Here is a 21,665-nt window from a genome sequence, read left to right as displayed (position 1 = left end):
CACAAAAGATGAACAGTGAATTATTTGTTGAATGAACATCAATAGTGAATCATTTACATTTAGGACTTTCAGAGCAATTGCCATCATTTTGCCATGGAGCTTATCATCTCTGTTTTACAAAATAATCATAATAGCTAGGATTTCTTGAGTTCAATGAACTCAATCTTTTCTAAGTGTTTTGTGTGTGTCTACTATCTTACTAGAAATCAGTACCTTAGCTTTATGAGTTAGGTACTACTATCTCCATTATACACAGGCAAAGAGTTAAGCAACTTGCCTAAAAACAGTGATTATAAGTGTTAGGAATTGATTCAAACCTGAGTGCCCAAAGTGTTTAATGGGTTTTGGAAGAAGAGGCCCAACACTCCCAATTACATGTTCTTCGCAAGGACAAGTTATAAAAGGCGGGTCTTCCTATCATCTTTCCCCATCACTAACGTTGTCCTTCCTTGATGAAGAAGGAAGTTAGTTAAATAAAAAACCCTCAGAAACCAATAGGATGATTTTGGGGCATACTGACTGCTTTCAGTTCTTCCGTTCATTCTTCAAACATTTACTAAGTGCTACCATGTGCAAAACACTATTAATAGGTTAGTATGCACGCTCATCCAGAGAACAATCCTGAAGCTTCCAGAGACAGAGGAGAAGTGTTGGTTTGTTTGGGAGGTTTTCTCACTTTCTTCTTCCTCAGGAATTATTCTACTCCTCAAACTGGCTGGAGCGGCAAGTCTCATTCTCAGGCCACAGAAACCTGAGACTGAAGTGAAAAGCATTGCGCACAGAGCTAGGCTGACGCCTGGAGTGATGCGTCAGGAACTTGGGAGCGTTTGGGATTCGGTCCTCCAGGCTGCAGCATGTATAGGCTGGCTTTCTAGGTAGAGAAAAGATAATAGAATGTGCAGAATTAGGAGCTCCGAGTCCTCAGTAGGACAGACACTAGGCTCCAGCTCACAATTCCAGGAGGTTTCTTTGCAAAAACCTTTTCGAAATAAATGCATACATTGTCCTCTGACAATGCAAACGTGACAGCTGCCTATCCAATAAGCGTTCCACCTCCTTTCAGAGCAGTTGGTGCTACAGAGGCATCTCCTGCGCTACAGTTATGCAACCTCACTCGCAGCGGGAGTTATTTCCTGTGCTTCTGGATGCGCCAGATTCATGTAACACGCCTACCCTGGGTTTCAATGGAAGTCATTCTCCATTAACAACCACTCTGGCTTTCCGAGATGAATGCCCTGAACGGCATATCTCTTGCGCAGTAAGAATCAGGCAGCGAGCTATTAAAACACCCTCCCTCTCCCCACCCCCCTCTCGTTCTCTCTCTCCTTGTGCATGAAGCTAGGGGACTGCAGCAATGCAACCTCAGGGACAGCAGGAGGAGCTGTCTTTGCAGTCCCAGCCCGTAACCCCCACTAACGATGAACTCAAGCCAGTTCCATTCTTCGTTCTGCAAGACACACACACACACACACACACACACACACACCACAAACAGCAAAACAGAGCACCATCCAGATTTGCTCCTTGAGCACACTGTCTTTGTAGCTAATTTGTTCAAGCAACCCAGATATTCCAAGCAGAGTAACGAGGGGTAACGCACCGCAACAATGCAACCTCACAAGCAGCTCCCCTAGCAGCTCACACCCCCGCCCCCTTTCGCAGCGTGCCAAGAGTTTGGAGCGCGCGCACGCACACCAAGCGCGGTGCAGTGACATATCCCTCCGCCTCCCTCCCCCTTTCCCCGCTCAAGTGGCTCGACAACGATTTGGGAAATGAAGGGAGGAGGGAACTACTTTCCTGAAACTTGCTATGCTGCACACGACTTCGAGTTGCAGTGATTCGTCCGGGAGCTGCAGTTTTTAGTCCTCCCACCCACAGCCCGCCACGGCCGGGGCACCCCCCGCTTGGCAGCCCCACCCCGCGTCCGCTCTGGCCCCCGGGGGAAGCAGGCGGCCGAGAGAAGTCGCGAGGGACTACTTTCTCCCTCCTTCTCCCCGCGGGCGCCCCCGGGTTCGGGCAGCGGCGGCCGGCGGAAGGAGCGGGCGGCGTGAGCGCTTCCGCGGNAGGCGAGGGAAGAGGCTGGGGTCACCACGGCAAAGATTCCTGCTGCCACCCCCCTGCGGGGGTGGCCGGGGTTCCCGGCTGGGGGGGCACCGTTCTGGGTGAGGCATCCACCATGGTGAGGCCCCTGAGCCGCTGCCCCCGCGCCCCCCCGGCCGCCGCTGCCTGCTGCCCCTCGGTGCTGCTGCTACTACCCCGCCTGCTGTTGCTCCTCCATCTCCGGATCGGATCACGGTGAGGGAAAGATGAGCGAGGAGACGGCGACTTCTGACATCGAGTAAGCGCCTCATTGATCTTGATTGCTAACTCCCCTCCCCCAGTTCTCCCTCGGCACTTCCCCAGACTTGGTGGAGACTTGGGTGCCGGAAAACTGGCAGCCCTGGAGAGTTGGTGCATCTTGTGTTGGAGATAACCTATTTTTTGGGCCATTTTATTTAATGGCAGCAACCCCCTCCATCTCTTAGATTTAGTTGCTCTCTGCCTGGGAAGGGTATTAAGTGAAGAAGTGGGATGGCAATTGTTGATGGAGAACTGTGGATGGATAGAAGTGGAATAGAAATTGCCCCTCTGCCTCGAAGACCCCAGCCTTGTCCTTCTTTGCTCTGTCATGCCAGGCAACATACCTTAGATATCCATCCTTCTTCCTTTATAGCTATTTCACTTGGAAACTAATGTGTGGGAGCACCTCCTGCAGCAAACTGCTTTTGAATCTTAATTCGATGAGTCAGTGACTCTTAAATACCGATTAAGCCTTTGTCTTCCCCCTTCGTCTGTCCTTTTAAACTTATGACCTGTAAGATTCTTGTAAAAAATAGGGTTAGGGAAACATTTTTGAAATTTAATAGGATTAAGGACACCTGGAGTGTGGGAGATGTTGACCTATTGTGTTTACCTTTGTAAATATTGGATGTGTCTTCTCGTAAAGAACTCAGAATTAAGAATTTTGAGTGCTGGTTTCTACTTTTCCGGCTATATTAAGACACATCAATTACGTTGATTTAACAGAATCTCATAATGCTTGAACATTTTGGTGACTTCATCAACTTCTAGAGTATTCCAGTTTTAAGTTTTTGCTTATTTGGGCTGCCTTTATGTTTTCCAAACGAAATAGTTTGCCTGTTAAATATTTTGTTTCATCGGAGGAGCTGCCTGGGGGAATAATGCTGTGGTGGTAATAGTTTCCTACGGAGAAAGGGTTTAATTCTGTGCAGAATATTAGTATCCGTTTTCTTGTAGTTGAGTTTTTGTTTATCTTTGGAGGGTTAGAAAGAGTTAAGTGAGTTAGGACTAGTTCTTAGGATGCGTTCCTTTAAACAAAGTGCATTCCTCTAGTCAGACCTTTTGAGGAAACTTTAAAGTCCGGTGCCGAGGCCAGTTTGACATGAAATAACTACAAAAATGACAAGCAGTATTCCCCCTCCTTAAAAAAAAAAAAAAACAAACAAACAAAAAAACAAAACCACCCTTCTGATGAGCGGGTGTAGAAGGAGGTAATTGCTGCAGTGTCAGCGCAGTCTGGAAGCAGAAGTGGCCGCCATGTTCTCTCTCTTTTTGTGAATCGCCCTTATTTGCATAACACACTCTTCATTCATAAAAAAAATAATTAAACATCCATCACCTTGGACACCTTGTAAGAATTTCCCAAGAAAAAATTCGAAGCTTCTTTGTCTATATGTATATTTTTGATTTCAGGAAGTAAGGAGAACTTGAAGTTTTCGATTAAATTTAGAAACATAACGCACACACAAACAACTACCCCAGTTCTCAGAATGTTGACACAGTTATGTGGGAAATATCAGTTCTGGGAGGTGCTGGGATCACGTGATTGCCTCCATTCATAAAATACCTGGCTGTCCATTCACAGTGCAGAACAGTGTCTCACTGCCTTCCGCAGATTAGACCTACTTTGAGGGAGATCAAGAAGTCTGTCTTAGTGCTTAGTTAGGAGAAAAACTGCTGAAAAGCTGTACGGAATAACGGTAACTTTTGGTATTTTTTAAGTGAGTAGCTGGGATCAAAATGTTAAGTTTCTATTTTAGAAATGGGAAAAGACTTCCTATCAATTTTTGTTTTAAAGTGTTGAATATCTCCTTGTGGCTGCAGCTGATAGAAAAACAAATGGTGGAATTTGAATTTGACACACGTGTAAAATAGATTGTTTCTAAATGGGCCCTTTAAAAAAAAATAAATAAATACTTACCATCATTGATAGATAAACCGGGAGTACAAGTGTTTGTGTAAAGCACTGGATGATACATACCCCAGTTACAATAAAATGAGAAAATATGTTAAGAGGTTTATAATTATCAAGATGTTGATTTTTGGAAATACTGAACTTCATTGGTATGATTACTTTTTTCTTTTTAATTCTAAATGTGCTTAGTATGGGACCACTTGGAAATTACCTTACTCATCTAGACTCAACATTCAATTTTCTCAAATGTATCCTGCTTTATTATAAATTATTCTCTACAAACTATATAATACTGTTAAATATTTATTTGGTATTAATATTTTGGTATGAGATGTTAACTCTTTATGGGGAAAAATCCTGGTTTCATTTTTAAAAACTATAATAGAAAGTGATGTTCATCTGGTAATAAATTATGCTTGAGCTGACATTGTTTGCTTGTGCATTAGCTAAACCACAAAGAGTGAACTTCTTTGGAATGTAGCTTTTAATCTGATAATTTATGTCTCACTATCTTTAATATATGAAGTAATGTTTTCATGAAAATTTATTATTTATAATCACAATATGAAGAAATAAAAGAGATATTACGGCACAAGCTCTTAATGTCTTAGCATAGTTTAAAACTGTACTGTAATAAGGATTTTATTTGGGCTTTTTACTCATATTCTTTTTTAAAGCCACAGTTCATAGGGATTTAATTACATCAAAGAGTGTTCTTAACCCTAGTCATTTTTTTTTTTTAAACCTGATTTCAACAGTATATTTTTGAGGGACACAATTCACTTTAAAAGAAGTGAAAATCACCCATTTCTTGGGATATTAACTTTTTCTAGATAGCTTTTGTGTTAAAATTCAGTAAGGCCTCTAGAGGTCTTAATGTGAAGTCTTATTTGACTTTAGAGTTCTGTGTAGAGAAAAAGATAACTCCTAGAGGATGGTTGTGAATATGTGTTTAAGAATTAATGAAGAATCTGTTTAAGATTTTGTCTTAAACAGTAAACAAGCTAAATGAGGAAGAAAGGAATTTGAATAGCATAAAACATTTGTATCTCAATCTTTCAAATTTGGGTTTAAAATTCTTAACTTTTGAAAATAGGGTAAAATGCTTTCTGTTGTAAATAAATGAAGGGATTAGCTAAACATAATTTTTTTGTCTATAACCTTACAGAAATTATTAATATTCCAGACAAATGCTTCCATTAAAACCATGTGTGTGGTTGAATAGAATTTAAGTAGAATTGTAAATATTTAAAGGCAAATTATGTGATACTAAAGGTCTTTGTCCTTTGCTGGTGAGTGAATATAATACTGCATATCCTCTGCCATTTTGGCAAAGTCTTGAAAAGTGAAATAGCTGAAATATTAAACATTTTACTTAGTATGCTCTCATTAGCGAGACATACTTACTATGTCAGTACTAGGTTTTCTAATGGCAAATTGGGATTATATAAGATTAAAACTAGGTTAACTAGAATTAGGTCACTTGTGATAAACTTGGTGTAATCTGGGTTAGAACCTTTTTATTTCATAAATAAAACACATTTTTATGATTATATTATTTGATGCCTTATTAAAAATGTACCTTGTGATGTATTATTCTGAAGATGTATGTGAAAAAATATATATATTCAAGATATATTCACCTACATATATCTTTATGTGTATATGTGCATGCATATATACATGTGTAATTGGAAAGCTCTCTAGATATGAACAGAAGCATTGGAGAGCTGTGTAATATTGTCAAGTAATGTTTATAAATATAGATGTAGTGTATACATAATATAAACGTTTGCTTAGAATGTTTGAGTTAAATGAGCTAAATGACTGCCTAATTGCGTCAGCTTTATTTCCTTCTGCTTTCTGACTTAAAACTTTATGACCTTGAATTGTATTTTTTTAAATACAGCATGCCAGCACACCTAAAATAATCTCTCCCCTGAAGAAATTTTCTCTTAACTTTTGGTATGAGATGTTAACTCAAATCAAAAGATTTTCTCATTTATGCTTTACTGCTCCTCCAACATTCCCTCCTTATGTATTGTCTTGTACCTAGTACATATTTATATTAGGGATTTTTTACAAATCACATAGTATGAAATAATTTGCTTATTTCTGTGTCCCCTTTTACATAATCCCTTGCTTTCATTTGTATGACTAGCACAATTCTTGGTGATAGATGCTTAATAAATAGGTTGAATTAATGTAGTCATACTACCTTGTATTTGTTTCTTGTGAATTTATGCATTTGAGAGCATTAGCTGTGTTAGAAAAATAGATTGAAAATTATGAGAAAAGTAAATCAATATATTATCCTATTCTTTTTATTTTAGGTCAAAATTTGCCTCATTTTTTATTTCAGTAAATTTGAGAAATAACTTAGTTCAGGCTTAAACCTATCCTAGGTGCTGTTGGAATATTTGAATGTACTTAGCCTCTGAGCTTTGTGATATATCTGAAGAACCACGTCATCAGCAAGGAGTGGTAGATGTTTGTCTTTTTTAACATAGAAAATTGAATATATCTCTGGCTTGGATCACTTTAAGTTCTTTAAATCTGATCTTCTCCCCCCAGCTCCTCCAAGGTGCCAATTATGAGAAAGTGACTAGGGATAAAGAATTGGAAATTGAACTGGAAAGGATAAAACATACAGATTTCTTAGTTTTATGGTGTACCTCTTGGTTTTTACATAAAAATGGAGAACTTTGTACTGCTTATTAAAAAAAATATATAACATGGTTGAGATGAATAAGTGAGCAGAAGGCTCTTGAACTTAAATGTCAACTTGAATAGCTCTATAAGGAATTACAGCGTACCGATCTTCATTCTTTAATAACCACAAAGTACCAAAAATAATACTTCTCACTTGGTCATTTATTCAAATTATATTGATCTAACACTAAGGAATAATTGTATGTTTATTTAGTTTAAGAAGTTAACATAGATAATGAGTTTTATTATTATTTAATATTTAGATTTAATTCTTCACTGTGACACGTGGTGTCAGGAGCTGCATCTCAGTCCAAAAACAAAGTCATTACAAGTCTGTGAGATTTTGTTTTTGTAACATGGAATGGAAAACTGGGTTTTTGTCAAAACAATACACTAATAATGGATCTTAAGCCAAGGTGTTAAATGACTGTAGACAAAGGTTCTTAAAATTCAGAGTGTTTGTGGGCTTGAATGGGAAAAAGTGACATTTTAATTAATATCAAAATTTGTTTATATTCATAAATGAAAAAAATGCCGACAAGCCATAGTGTATTAGAGATACTTATGATAGCAAATATTAGTTTCCTAGGGCTTCCTTAACAAAGCCCCACAAACTCAGTTTTTTTATAACAAAAGAAATTTATTGCCTCACAATTCTTGAGGGTAAAAGTCCAAAATCAAGTGTTGGTTGTACTATGTTCCTATGTTCCCTCTGAAATGGGGTGTTGGGGGAGGGGGTTCAGCAATCTCTCTCACACACACACACACACACACACACACACACATACACACACACATACACACACACCCCACATGGCACTCCTTCCTTGCTTCTTGGTGGTTGCTGAGAATCCTTGTCATTCCTTGGCTTGCAGCTACATAACCTCAGTCTCTGCCTACATCATCATATGTCCTTTTTCCCGTGTGTCTCTATTTTCATCTGATCTTATAAGGATACCAATCATTGGATTAGGAGCCAACCTTACTTCAGAATGACTTCATCTTAATTAATAGATCTGTAACAACCTTGTTTCTAAGTAAGGTCACATTCTAAGGTATTGGGGATTAGGGACTTCAACAGTATATTTTTGAGGGACACAATTCATCCCATAATACCCACAGAAATTACAGATTTTTTCTTACAGCATAATTTCTGTTCAGTTGTTACAGCTATCCTGACAAATATTTATAGTCATCACTACCTTGAAATTATTCTAGTTATTAAAACCATTGCTATATCTTATGTTAAATGTGTTAAGGAACCACCTTATTACTATATAAAAATGAAAAATACTTAGGTCTTCAACATTGATCTGAGAAGGGGGCCATAGGCTTCATTGTCCTGCAGAAAGTCCATTACACACAAGATTAAAATCTTCTCTTACAGACTATATGGAGGCTCTAAAAGTTGAAATTAAAGATGGAGATATAAAATATAAAGATTAAGAAATATGAAGGAGATGATGACCAATATAATATATAGCTAATTCCCTAAGAATAGAGATGAGGAGAGTGAATATTTAGAGAGATTGGTTATGCATTTTCAAAAACTAAAAAGATCAAACCCAATTCAGTGAACTAAATATAAAACAAAATCTCACAGGGTTTATTTTGAGAATGCTGGATAAACATGAAAAAAAATCAGTTTATCACATCTGAAGATTAGAGGAGAGAAATGATAATATGATCTTAATAAATGTCAGAAATGTAATATTGTCTAATTTCTCCCCATAGGAAATGTTCATAAGTATAGATATATTTTTCTGCTCTTTAGAAATCTAGATTTTTAATTTTTCTGATTTAACTTGAGTATTGGATTTGATCAATTTTAGGGTTCCTTTTAGTTCTAGAATCCTAATTTTTTTCATACTTCTGAAATTCTTTTTTACTAGATCATATCAGTTACTCATAAATGTAGGATTGACTACTGGAAACTGTGACATTTTAAAATTATCTTGCAGAGTGTTAGGGAACAAAGAATAAGCTTAGTAAACTCAAGAATAATTGGAAATTTCTATCCATAAGTTTAGTAATTTTATTTTCAAATATTACTTTAGTGTAAATGAATGCTATCTTGACTTAGAATGTGGAATGTAATTATTTTCCTGGTAGTATTTAGTGATACTATTACATACGATTAGATATGTCTTGCTTGGAGAGTACACATGGTTATAAAATGTTTTTGCAAATGCATAGTATTTGTTAATGTCTTCTCTTTAGGATTATTGTAGTAATACCAAAAATTTAGTTGAAATTTAATGAGTTATGACTTTTCTGGACCTTTTTTTTTTTTTTAACCTTAACTTTTACCACATTAGAATGTTATATTAACTTCAACACAAAGTCACCATACCTTTTTTGTTTGTTTGTTTGTTTGTTTTTACTAGCTTATTGTTTTATTTTTGAAACTGAGATTGGATTAGGAATCAGTTCTGGATTTTTCTTCTTGATATGTAACAACATTTTTAGTTACTGGAATACAAACATACATCATACATGTATGTATACATATTTCTTATGCATTAAGGTAAACAGATTTGAACAGACAAAAATGATTTTTTTCTTCAAGGATTTCAGTTTAGTCACATTTGAGTACTTCCCAGGCACTTGACTTTTTCAACTCTGGAGATATAAAGATAAGTAAACTTTTAACTCTTTCACAATTCTCCAAGGAAGATAGATCCTTCAGAAATGTGATGAGCATTCTGCTTATGAAGTTCTTCAAGACTCACGGGGAGGCGATTCTGTCTGAGGGTAGATAGCCTTGGAGGGAATGTGTGAAGAAAGGCTTCAGGATAGAGGTAGCATTTTAGGAGTCATTGATGGATAAGGGCATGGAAAGCAGAAAGGGCATTCCAACCAAGAAGTGGTGGGGGGCTAGCATAGAATGAGAAAAGGAAAAAGGAGAAAAGCAATAGTTTTTTTGATACTTTTGTTTGGAGGAGTTGTGAGGGAGTAAGTATTGGGGGACAAAATTGTTAGTAGTTTAGATTTGTGCTTAATTGTATATCAGCAGTCTTGGGGCAAAGAGAGGTGACTGAACCTGTAACATAAAGCAAATTTATTTAACTGGTCTGTAATGTCATGAATTTTGAACAGAATTTTCATTAATTTTTCAGATGAAGCACTGAAGAGTTCAAAGAAAATTTTTTCTTTGAAATACTCTCCCAGCACCACAACCCTCTTTAGTCAGTAAGGATACTTAATGAGAAGCACTAGAGGTTTTATTAATGTAGGCAGCAACAGGGAGTCATTATTTTAAGTGAGAGAGTAATAGCAAATTTGTGTGGAAAGCAAACAAAACAGATAAATAGACTCACCAACGCCTGAAGTAGTAAAGTATTTGGAAGTATTTGAGATAAATTTGAGGGGCAATTCAGATGTTTAATACATAGGATTACTTGACTGGATGTAAAGAAAGGAATAGGAAAAATGTGGAATCAACTTAAATAAGGTGAAAATATTGGCAGAATAGGTTTTTTTAATATTTATTTTTTAGTTATATGTGGACACAGTGTCTTTATTTTATTTTTATGTGGTGCTGAGGATCGAACCCAGTGCCTCATGCATGCCAGGTGAGCGCGCTACCACTTGAACCACGTCCCCAGCTCCCAGAATAGGTTTTTAATGGGGAAAAAAGGTCCAGTTTTGAACTTTTAAAGTCTGAGTGCTCGCTAGGTATCAAGGTAGAGAATGTCTCATAATGTGTTATAAATATAGGTTTAGTTTCCAAAGAGAAGTTTTAAGAGAGCAGAGTTAGAAGTGATATCTTAGACTGATGTAATAGTTGAATTCAATGCAAAATTGTCCATGGAAAATATGAAGTATGGGAAAATGAGTAGTGAGAAGCATCAATTTTAAGGGAAAGGAGAAGAAAGAAGAAGTACCAAAAGATAGAAAGTGTTTTAGAAGCCAAGGGTTAAAGGAATCCAAAGAAGGCCACCAGTGTTAGGATATTGCAGAAAGACTGGTGATACCCAAAAGAAGGATTTAATGTTAGGATGTCACTGACGTACTTTGTGGGAGTAGTAGTGGAAGCAAAAATCAGTTATTGCTGTAGATTGAAGAGAAAATGAGAATTGATCAACCAGTGAAGGCAAAGAGTAGATAGTACTCAGAGGAGGAGTTGAGATTATTTGTTGGCTGAGGTGATGTCAACAGTGGAGAGGAAGAGGGCAAAAAAAATTAAAACGACTAATAATGAGCAAGGCCCGGGAAAGAGGAGTCTCAAACTGTCTTACTACTTGGACAATGTTTGATTTAATCTTTATAAGGACTGTGAATTAAGTATTATCCATAGTTAATAAATAACTTAAACTCATGAGAGATTTAGTAACTTTTCTACAGCCGCACAAAGGAGTAAGTTGTAGAATTGATATTGGAATTGCATAGTATGAGCAGGGCAATGTGGCACACATCTGTAATCCCAGCAGCTCAGGAGACTAAGGTAGAAGGATCACAGATTCAAGGCTAGCTTTGGCAATTTAGTGAGACTCTATCTCAAAATAGTCTGGGGATGTAGCTCAGTCAGTGGTAGAATGGCCTTGGGTTATGTACCATGCCAAAAAAAAAAAAGAATTACGTTGTATCTGTATCATACTGTATTCCACACACCTAATAAGCTATATTTTTTTTTTAAAGAGAGAGAGAGAGAATTTTTTTTTTTTAATATTTATTTTTTAGTTTTCGGCGGACACAACATCTGTTTGTATGTGGTGCTGAGGATCGAACCCGCACACATGCCAGGCAAGTGCGCTACCGCTTGAGCCACGTCCCCAGCCCAAATAAGCTATATTTTTAAGATGTGCTTGAAGTGATAGATAGGCATGTAGAACTTATGACTGTATTGAAGGTTTAGTAAAGTTACAGCGCATGTAGATTGCAAGTGGGAGAAATTGAAAGATAAAGAAATTTTTGATCAGAGAACAAGTTTTCTAGAGTGACTTGAGGGAAGATTAAAAAGTAGAAAGAGAGATGAAGGTTATTGGAGTAGAGAAGCCAGGATCTGCTAGTGTGTTTTTTAAAAAGTCAGTTATACAAGTGTTAAAGTTGCTGGAGTGGCATCAGAAATTGAGGAGGAGACGTACTCTGAGCCAGTGGCAGCATGATTGAGTGAGTGTAGGTTGAGTGACTTAGAGTAGAAATATAAATGTTGCCATCTGTCTCTACAATTTAAAGAGGCAGGAGTAAGAATTTTGGAATTGGAAGTTGAAGAGAAGGGTGTTGGTGGTGAAAGAGGTGTTGAAAGTATGTAGTTTTTGTGAACTTCATTCTTAATGGGGTTAGAGCAGCCCTTTCAAAAGAAAATTTAGTAATTTAATTTCTACAGTTAACCTGTAGTTCACAATTAACATGATCCTGGAGTTAACTGCTGATGTTAGCATTAAAACTTTGGCAAATTGTATAACCTGTCCTTGTGTTTGATTTTCCACCTGTAAAACTAGGATAATGTGTGCCTACTTCATTTTAAGACAAATGTAAACTCTTCTCCCCAATAATATTTTTTTCCATTGGAGATAAAAGAATATTAAAAAGAACTTTTAGTTCTTCAGAAGAGTGGTACTATGTTCATGAAATAATTAGTGCTCATTTTCATTTAGCCTGAAGGTGGGGTTACTTTTTTTTTTTTAAAGGATTATAACCTGTTTGAAAAACTGATTTCAGTTTAAATGTTAGAAAACAGCTCTTCACAAAAACTTAAAATCTAAAAGTTCCAGTAAACAAAAAAGTAGCTACTGATCTGTACTGTGAATGTTTTCTTCCATGTTCTCATCAGACAGTGAAAAATTAGGTAGATAGGATTAGCGTTGGGCAGGACATTGAGACAATGACTTCATTCTGTACATCACGTTTTTGTCTTATTTGTCTTTAATTCACCTTGAAGTTTGTATAGCAGGCTAGCTTTTATGTCTTTTTAACTCATCTTTTTTTAAGAAAATCCTTACATATTCTTTTTTTTATATACCTTTATTTCACTTATTTATTTTTATGTGGTGCTGTGGAATGAACCCAGGGTCTCGCACATGTGAGGCGAGCACTCTACTGCTAAGCCACCACCCCAACCCCTTCTTAACTCATCTTAGGGTTAAAGATTTAATGTTTGATAACAACATAGAGAAAAGGACCAAAAGAATATTTTGACCTTAGTCTTTCTATAACTGCTAAATTCACATTTTATGTCTTGTAAATAAAATTTTATTTATATGTATATGCATTATACTTTATTTGCTGGGTGGGATTTTAATATTTTTTAAAAATCAGTTCCTTCACTAACAAGCATTTTGAAATGAATAATTTGTAATTCTATGATAATTAGCCCAATTGGGTTAGGATTTAATATAAGAGCTTAAGATGTGTTATTCTATGACATATAAATGGTCCATACAGCCTAGAATTCTGATTGAGAAATGAAGGGGTATTTTAAGTGAAGAACACAGTTATGATTCCAGACTCCTCAAATAATTTGTCATGAACCTACTGATCTAAATTTCTCTCCCATCCCATTCAGTTATTTATGCTAAAAAACTGAAGATTGTATGGGTGAGAGGTCAAAGTAGAAATAGTGAAGAGATTATATAAACAATGCTTGACTGTCATTGCTGCTTGCCAAATTTGGTAGTCTTGAGAATTTTTAACTGTTACATACTAGAGTTATCAAAGATAGGTGGCAGGTAAAGTAATTATAAACTAAACCTCCTCGTATTGCTGTGTTCCTTCAAAAAATTCTTACACTTTAAGGTCCATAGTGAATACCAAGAATGTACAGTGTGTACAAAGAATACACATATGCTCTTCAGGCAGTGTCCAAAATGTTAACATCTTACATCAAGTCAGAAAATTAACATCTAAACAATATTATTATCTATTGATTTAATTCAGGTTTTCTAGTTAGGATACAATCCATTATCACATATTGCATTAAGTTGTCATGTGTCTTTAATTTTATTTAATCTAAAACAGCTCTTCAGACTTTTTTTTATAATCTTGACACTTTTGAAGAGTACTGGCTAGGTATTTTGTAGAATATTCCAAGTTCAAGTTATTTTTATCAACAGTTTTGTAGTATAGTGAAAGTCTTCTGGTGCATCAGATTAGGAGATTAAAGTTGATCGTACTGACCATTTGTTAAAGATGATATTTGTAGGTTTCTCACATATTAACTTCTCTTTGAAATAAGCATCTTCTGGGAAAATACTTTGAGACCATGTACATATCCTATTTTCTATCATACATTTGTTTACCATTTTTAACATTGTTGATGATTCCTCCCTGCAGTAATTATTGTGATGTTTGCCAAATGATGATTTTTTTCCTAGTCCCACCATTTCTTCTACTTTTATTAATTGAAATTTTATAAACTTTCTTTTTCACATTTATGTATTTCCATTAGTGTGGATTATAGTCCTTTGTTATAATTTTTTTTTTAATGCTCAGAGATTTGACTATTGGGATGCCCCATCAAGTTGGCTTCTGTTCTTTTGTCCATCCCTGTATTTGAGCACTTCCTTTCTGGTATCACAAGATGTTCCAGGTTCATTGCATGCTTTCTTTGCCCTAGCTTTTTGGAATCATCCCACTTTTTCCAAGGAGCTCTGGTTCCTGTTATTAGAGAATATGTTAGAATTAGGTGCTAGGTGTGCTTAATTTGCTTTGGGGTGAGGTTTTATATATGCAGAAAAACAAGATGAAGTTGTCTTATTCATAACACCCAGATAAAGTCGTAGGAGTTGGAATGTAAACTTGGGCCTTTTTTGTCCAAAGACTGTGTCTCTACTTGCCCATATTAGTCCTTTCTTATATTTTCTTTTCCATTATTTTTGCTATTTGTCTTTCCTGGCAAGGAAGAGGGAACAACCTACTTAAAATATATTTAAGAAACGTATTTGATAATAATAAGTACGGTTATTAAGTACGGTTATTTCAAAACAGAAATAGTTACTGTAGTTCCAAAAGTATTTATTACATGCTTGCTAGGAGTAAGGCAGTATTTTAGACATCGGTGACAAAATTTGAGTGTGATATATTATACTGAGAATGTTTCTGTTTATTGGGACTTTTCCCTAGGTGTATAGTTAAGTAGTGATAGATAATATGGTGATTGTAAATTATTTCAATATCCATGAATTCAAATGGCTTAGAATTTGTATATAAGGTCTAAACATATAATGCATAAATATAATACTAGATTTAGTTATTTTTATGTGTGCCTTTTATCACACTGTCATTTCATAATTGTAGTAATTTAATATACTCTAAATCATATCTAACTGTTTAACATTTATAGGGATCTTGTTTGTTACATTTATTCTCAGAACATCTTCATGAGTTGGAATTACTTTTCCCATATTCCAAGTGAGTAAACAAACAGTCTGTGTGAAGAACTGTTTCTGTTCTTTGATATATTTTGTTCAGGCTTTCACACTGTCCTTTAGTTTTAAGATTGAGAATCTGGTGAGTAAGTAAGTCTTTTCTGTTTAAAAATTATTTTGCCTTCACATGTTGATCCTGTTCATTCTCAGTTTATACTTGATTCATAAAACAGTTGTAGTTTATCCTTAATAATCTTAGAGTCACTTTATTAGTTTTTATGGGACGTTCTTATGGTGTATTAAATTTTGCTGGACTAGAGACTGACATGTATAAGTACAAAAAGGGATGTACTTCGTGTAGTTCCAAGTTTTAGGCTGATGCTTGTTTGGTAAACATTTTTTTCATAGGCTTCTGTGATAGTTTGTAGTCTATCTTTGTCAAAAAGAATAATATTCTTAAATCTTATATTTGTGCTTCTGTGTTAAAGGAAAAAAAGTGTATTTAAAATTTCTGACCAAGCATGTTGCATGGTCAACACCTTGGGAGGCTGAGGCAGGAAGGTTGCAGGTTCACGGCCAGGCTGGGTGACCCTGCTGCAAAATAAAAAATAAAAAGGGATGCAGAAATAGTTCTGGTAGAGCACCCCTGGATGCTAATTTGCCTCCTTAGAATAAAATAGAATGTAGAATAATAATAATAATAATAACAACAACAACAACAACAACACAACAACAACAATAACCTTAACACCATTATTATTATTATTATTATTATTATTATTATTATTATTATTATTATGGTGTTAAGGTAATATCAGTGGCAAGTAATATGGGATTATGTCTTAGCTATTTCAAAGCAGATTGAAAGATGAAAACCTGTATGAAGGAGTGTATGGTAGAACTATGTATGTGCTGTTTTCTCTAGTAGTAATGAAAATAGATCTCAAGACAAAAATTCATCTTTTTTTATTAGAACCCTTAGAAATGATTCTTTATGTTTACTTAGCACATATGTGTACTCAGTGAATTTGTTTTTTATTGTCTTAGTATAGTGCTTTGAAAGTTGGTGAGTGAACAAGAATTCTAACAGTTTTTAAAATTATATTTTAAATAAGAGTTGATTTATCTGTATAAAGCAATTTCCCAGTGGAAGGCTAAGGCCATTGTTTACGTTGGCTGTGGTTTTGCAGTTCAGGTTAAGTTTAGTAAGATTTAGTTTTAAGAGTAGGTACAGAATTTTGTTTCTTATTTTCTTAGTATTATCTTATTAAGTTGTAAGTCAGCCTTGTGACCAAAAGAGGATGTGTGTGGTTTTGTGCTATCTTATTTTAATCACAACCTTTGAAATACACTTCTACAGGAAATTTGAGTTCCTTCTAATGACCAGGTTCAGGGTTCCACTATGCCATTTGCCATTTACCAGTTATGTGGTCTTAGACTTCCACAATCCTTAGTTTTCTCGTCTCCAAAATGAGGATGATAACCATACCTGTCTGGAAGGTGATTATAAGGATTAAATATAATCCATATAAAGCATTAAACTGTTTCTATACATAGCAAGTACTAAAGTGTTAGCTATCTACTGATGTTACTAGTGGAAGTAATAGAAGCAGAAATTCGTTGCAAAGAAATGTTAAAAGTATCTGCTGTTGGATAAGTGTTGAATAATGCATGCCAAGCATTTATGGGAACTATCTAGCATAAAACCAAGTCTTGGGTGTTTCACAGAATCAAAGAAATTTGGAATTGGAAAGGATTTTGATTAAATAAGATCTTCCTTATTCCTATAGATGAGACCTGGAATTATAAAATAACTTCCCCAAAATATAACAGTTGCATTGTGTCCTTTTAATAGAAAGTATATCTTCAGTGTTTTTTTTAACTGAAAATTTCACCTATTGATTTTTCCTACAATATGTCTGTGATCTCATCTCTATGGGGGAAATAATTTGTTTGGAGAACTTATCTTCTTTCTTTATTTTTAGGGATTGTTAGTACCAATAATCACTGATTTAAAAATATATATAAATTAAAAGAGAAAATCTAATTTGCCTCCTTAGAGGGATATGAGGGTATAAAAATGCTTTTAATCAGAATTTTTTTATTAATCCCTGCCACAAGGCAATGAAAAAAAAAAAAAACTTTTCTAAAAGGACTGTTCAGATTCTCCCGGTAACCAGCTGGGTCTTGCCAAGAAATAAGTTTATTATTTAGCTTATGGGTAAGTTGCTTTTTTATTTTTAAGAAATTTAAAAAGTACGAATGTACAAAGAAAACAGATATTCTATATCCTTGTTAGGCACAATTAGCCACTTTTACTTTTGTCCCAGATTTTTAAAAAATATATTTTTTATTGTTTTTGTGGGTGTGATTACAGATTGAATTAGGCTATCAATTTAATCTTGCTTAAAAATATATGTCATGAAAAATGATATGATTTTTCAGTTTGGGGCATTTTAGAATAAGTAACATACTCATGAAGTTAATGAGTCTGTATGTGAACATGCATACTGCATTTTCTTTGATCATAAGAAACAGTTGTTTGCAAAACCAAATGATTTAGAATGAATCAATACTAATTTATTATCTCTTACAGGTAAAAGAACTACTTAGGTTGTAAGCATATAACCCAGTGCAGTGGGTTTGACTCTTGGTGACTGCAGAGCCTATCAGCTCCACTGGAAAATAAAAAAAAGTGTAGGTTTATTATTACTTGCAGCAAGTAAGGAGAGCACTTGTAGCTATCAAGATCTATTGACCTTCATTTTGAGCAGAGTTGATAAATGAAAACTATTTCTATAGTCAGATAAAAAATCTAGATGTTTTTGTATAGTAGGAATAAACTTAGACTCTGAGAGAAAAAATTAGAATAAGTGAATGGGAATTAATCAAGTAGAGAGCAGATTTTTGTTCTATGAAAGAGGACTTGCTAATGATGTGATTTGTCTGATAGTGGAATGGATTGTGGTGGAAAGTTAGGAGCTTCTTAGTTACTCTCCAACTACAGAAGATTGATCATCCATGTAGATCTTTTCAAAAGAGTGTCATGTTGTGTATTATGTTAGCCTAGATCTTTAAGGTTCCTTATGTCTGCTTAAGTTCCATGCTTTTAATTTTTATACATGCTATTTTTTAGGTTTTTCACCCTCTGAAAATGCATTTTTGTATAAAAATAAAACAAAATGCATAGCTTTAAAGAAGTGCTGTACAGTTTGAAATTTAAGGATGTGGAACAAATTTTCAGCCAGGCGCCGTAATCCCAGGAGCTTTGGAGGCTGAGGCAGGAGGATTGTGAGTTCAAAGCCAGCCTCAGCAAAAAGTGAGGTACTAAGTAACTCAATGAAATCCTGTCTCTAAATAAAATACAAAATAGGGCTAGGGATGTGGCTCAGTGGTTGAGTATCTCTGAGTTCAATCCCTAGTACCAAAAAAATAAAATAAGAACAAATTATTGTCAACCTCCCTTAATCCTTTCTTATAAAGAAAAGCACACAGTTTATGCTAAGTTATAAAACTTCCTGAAAATTCTAATTATTAAATTGATTATTAGATTGGTTTTACACAACCAGTTCAATATGAGCTTTTACAGGGAAATTACTAAAGAAAGTATCAGATGGGAGTATAGCTCAGTAATAGATGGGGAGAGCCTGAGAATTTTGATAATCTGTTGGACACCAGCATTACTGAGTTCATACATAGTGAATAATTTTCCATACATAGTCCATAAATACATCTTTTTGGGATTTATTCCTTGTTATGCTGTAGAAACTGTGGGTAGTATGTTTGATTCACTCCAGCTTTGTTTGATTAAAAAAAAAAAAGCTACTGAATTGATGGTTGTATTATTCAGGATTCTCTAGAGGAACAGAATCAGCAGGAGGTATGACTGTAAAAAGGGGATTTATTAGATTGGTTTACACAATCAGAAGCCTGGATAGTCCATAATGGCCATCTGTAGGCTGGAGAGCTGGAGGAACCAGTAGCTATGCAGTCCAAGATGCTAAAGTCTCACAACAAGAGGGATCAATGATGCTTACTCTGTGACGGGGTAGACAGTACCCCCACAGAGCATCTTCCTGCTCATGAGGTGTGAGCTGCCTAGGAAAATAAAAAGTCTTAAATAATCAGTAAGAAATAAGACAAAGCCAAAGATTAGATTTTAAAAGCGGGTGCCTGATGAGTCTTCTAGACCTGATAGGAACTGGAACTGAACACTGAAAAGGCCCCAATTCTTTATTTAAGGGGGAGTACATCAAAGAATAAGATTTCAGTGGGAGGAATCTTGTTTAGGTGCTTGCTTCTTAGTGTGGCAGGGGTCTTCAGGTAAACATGTTGGTTGGTGTTTAGCAAGCTATGCCCATCTCTGGAAGTCTGTTTGGCTCCAGTGGTTACTCCTATCTTGGGAGCTGTGTTTGAACTTGAGCTCTGAGCTAGATCAGGACGCCAATGTGAATTGGGCATTCTTGCAGGAGGGCTTTCCACCTTGGAATTCCCAAGACCTGTCTTCCCTGCCTAATGGCTCCAGTGTGGCTCAGTTTGTGGCTTCCTGCACTACTCCAGTCCAAGACCAAAGGCTTTTGGAAAGTCCCTGGAGCATCACTGGCAGAGTCCACTTGGGAAGAGTGAAGGAGGGAGAATCTGTCCTCAGGCAATTGCAGCAACAATAAAGTGCCCATTCAGGAAGAATCAAGCTTGCATCTGCTGCTGCTTCCTTTTCTTCCAACTTTTATTCCATCCAAGCCTCCAACTGATTGGATGGTGCTGCCCACACTTAGGGAGGGTCTCCACTTCAATTCATTATTCCACACTCAGTCATCTCTAAACACACCCAGAAATCTCTTAATCTTCCACATATCTTAATCTAATCAAGTTGGCAGTTCAGATTGCCCATTATAATGTATAAGTGATATTAGAGTGGTTTTAGTTTGGGGATCTTGCAAGTATTTGAAATTTGTTGTCTATGCCCATTTCCCAGTATCAGTAAAAATATATTTTGCATGTCTTTATAGTAATCTTTTGATCATTATAATTTTAGAAATGAAAAGTTTATAACTTTTTTCTAATGGTTATTTTAATTTTGTCATTATGTGTTTTTTTTCTTCTAAGTAGAACCATGGCTTTTTTTTTTTTTTTTTTTTTTTTTTTTTTTTTTTTTGTAAGTGCCTCACATTTCTATTGCTAGTTTGAATGCCGATTTGAATTCAGTATGGCTTATTGTTAAAAAGTTTCTTGTAAAGCTGAGTGTAGTGGAACATGGCTGGAGCCTAGCTACTTGAGAGGCTGAGGCAGGAGGATGGTGAGTCCAACCCCAGACTGGACAATTGTGCAAGACCATGACTCAAAACAAAAAAAACCTTTTAATTTCTAGTGTATTTTCATGATGATCTGGATTGTTGAACATTTTAGGGAAGAAGAGGAGTTTGTAAGGAAGAAGAAAGAATCTGTAGAAAAGGTGGGCAGATCTGTGAAATAGGATTACAAATTTGAGACTTGTTTCTTTGTGGCAGTAGGACAGGAACATGATTGTGGAATCCTGTTTTGTTTTTCCTGGTAGATGCTCTGATCTCACATTTAGACTTTTCATCTAGACATTTGACCCAGAATATATTAAGCTACGTAAATGTTTGCAATTAGGTGTTTACTATTAAATATTAAAGCTCAGATTGCTATTTCATTTTTGGTAGTTTTACTTTTTTTGTGTGTGTGATCATAAAAGAAGAAATTAAGATAATCTCTACTTTTGAGAGATAATCATGATGACTTATACTGTGAGTTTTTCCAGCATAGTTTTTTTTAAAGCAAATTATATACTTTTAAAGTTATTTCTCTAAAACAGATCACACTATTTCATATTGCTTTGCAGTCTGTATTTTTACTGTCAGCCTATACAAAATACACATCCTAATACCTAATGGCTGAAAATTATTTTTGGTATTTTACTAATCCTTAGCCAATTTATAGGTTTTTTAAAATTGTAATAAACAATGCTGTGATGAATAGTTTTATGCATACATTCCCAAATGCACTTCCCTGTTTCTTTACAATAAATTTCTAGATATAAAATTTATGGGTTTAAAGGTATATATATTGTATATTACAAGAATATTTCTAAATGCACACTTTTAATTGTAGTTTATTTTATTTATTTATTTATTTATTTATTTATTTGTAAGCATCAGAAATTTATTGGTTGCTCAAAACATTACATTGATCTTGACATATCATATATCATACATTTGTTTCAAATGGGGTATGAATTCTTATTATTCCCCCGTGTACAGATTGCAGAATCACATTGATTATACAGCCACGTTTATACATACTGCCACACAAGTGTCTGTTGTATTCTGCTGCCCTTCCTGTCCCCTTTCTATCCCCCCCACCCCTCC

The 21,665-nt window shown here is 35.4% G+C and overlaps 1 protein-coding gene and 1 long non-coding RNA gene across 2 annotated transcripts in view; one reads left to right on the top strand and one right to left on the bottom strand.

Moving 5' to 3' along the window:
* The window catches only part of LOC125613315, a 148,152-nt gene extending 146,095 nt beyond the window's left edge, over positions 1-2,057 (bottom strand). Inside the window, exon 1 of the long non-coding RNA XR_007343842.1 lies at positions 1,918-2,057. This is a non-coding gene — a long non-coding RNA (uncharacterized LOC125613315). The remainder of the gene's footprint in view (positions 1-1,917) is intronic.
* The window catches only part of Spred1 (sprouty related EVH1 domain containing 1), an 86,285-nt gene continuing 66,381 nt past the window's right edge, over positions 1,762-21,665 (top strand). Inside the window, exon 1 of the mRNA XM_048793115.1 lies at positions 1,762-2,338. Within this exon, the coding sequence (XP_048649072.1) occupies positions 2,307-2,338 (32 nt within the window). The 5' untranslated portion in view covers positions 1,762-2,306. The remainder of the gene's footprint in view (positions 2,339-21,665) is intronic.

Source organism: Marmota marmota, unplaced genomic scaffold (assembly GCF_001458135.2).
Source record: "Marmota marmota marmota unplaced genomic scaffold, marMar, whole genome shotgun sequence".
In the NCBI taxonomy this organism is placed as follows: domain Eukaryota; kingdom Metazoa; phylum Chordata; class Mammalia; order Rodentia; family Sciuridae; genus Marmota; species Marmota marmota.
Note: the sequence above shows the minus strand (reverse complement) of the source record. Positions and strands in the feature narration are given on the sequence as shown.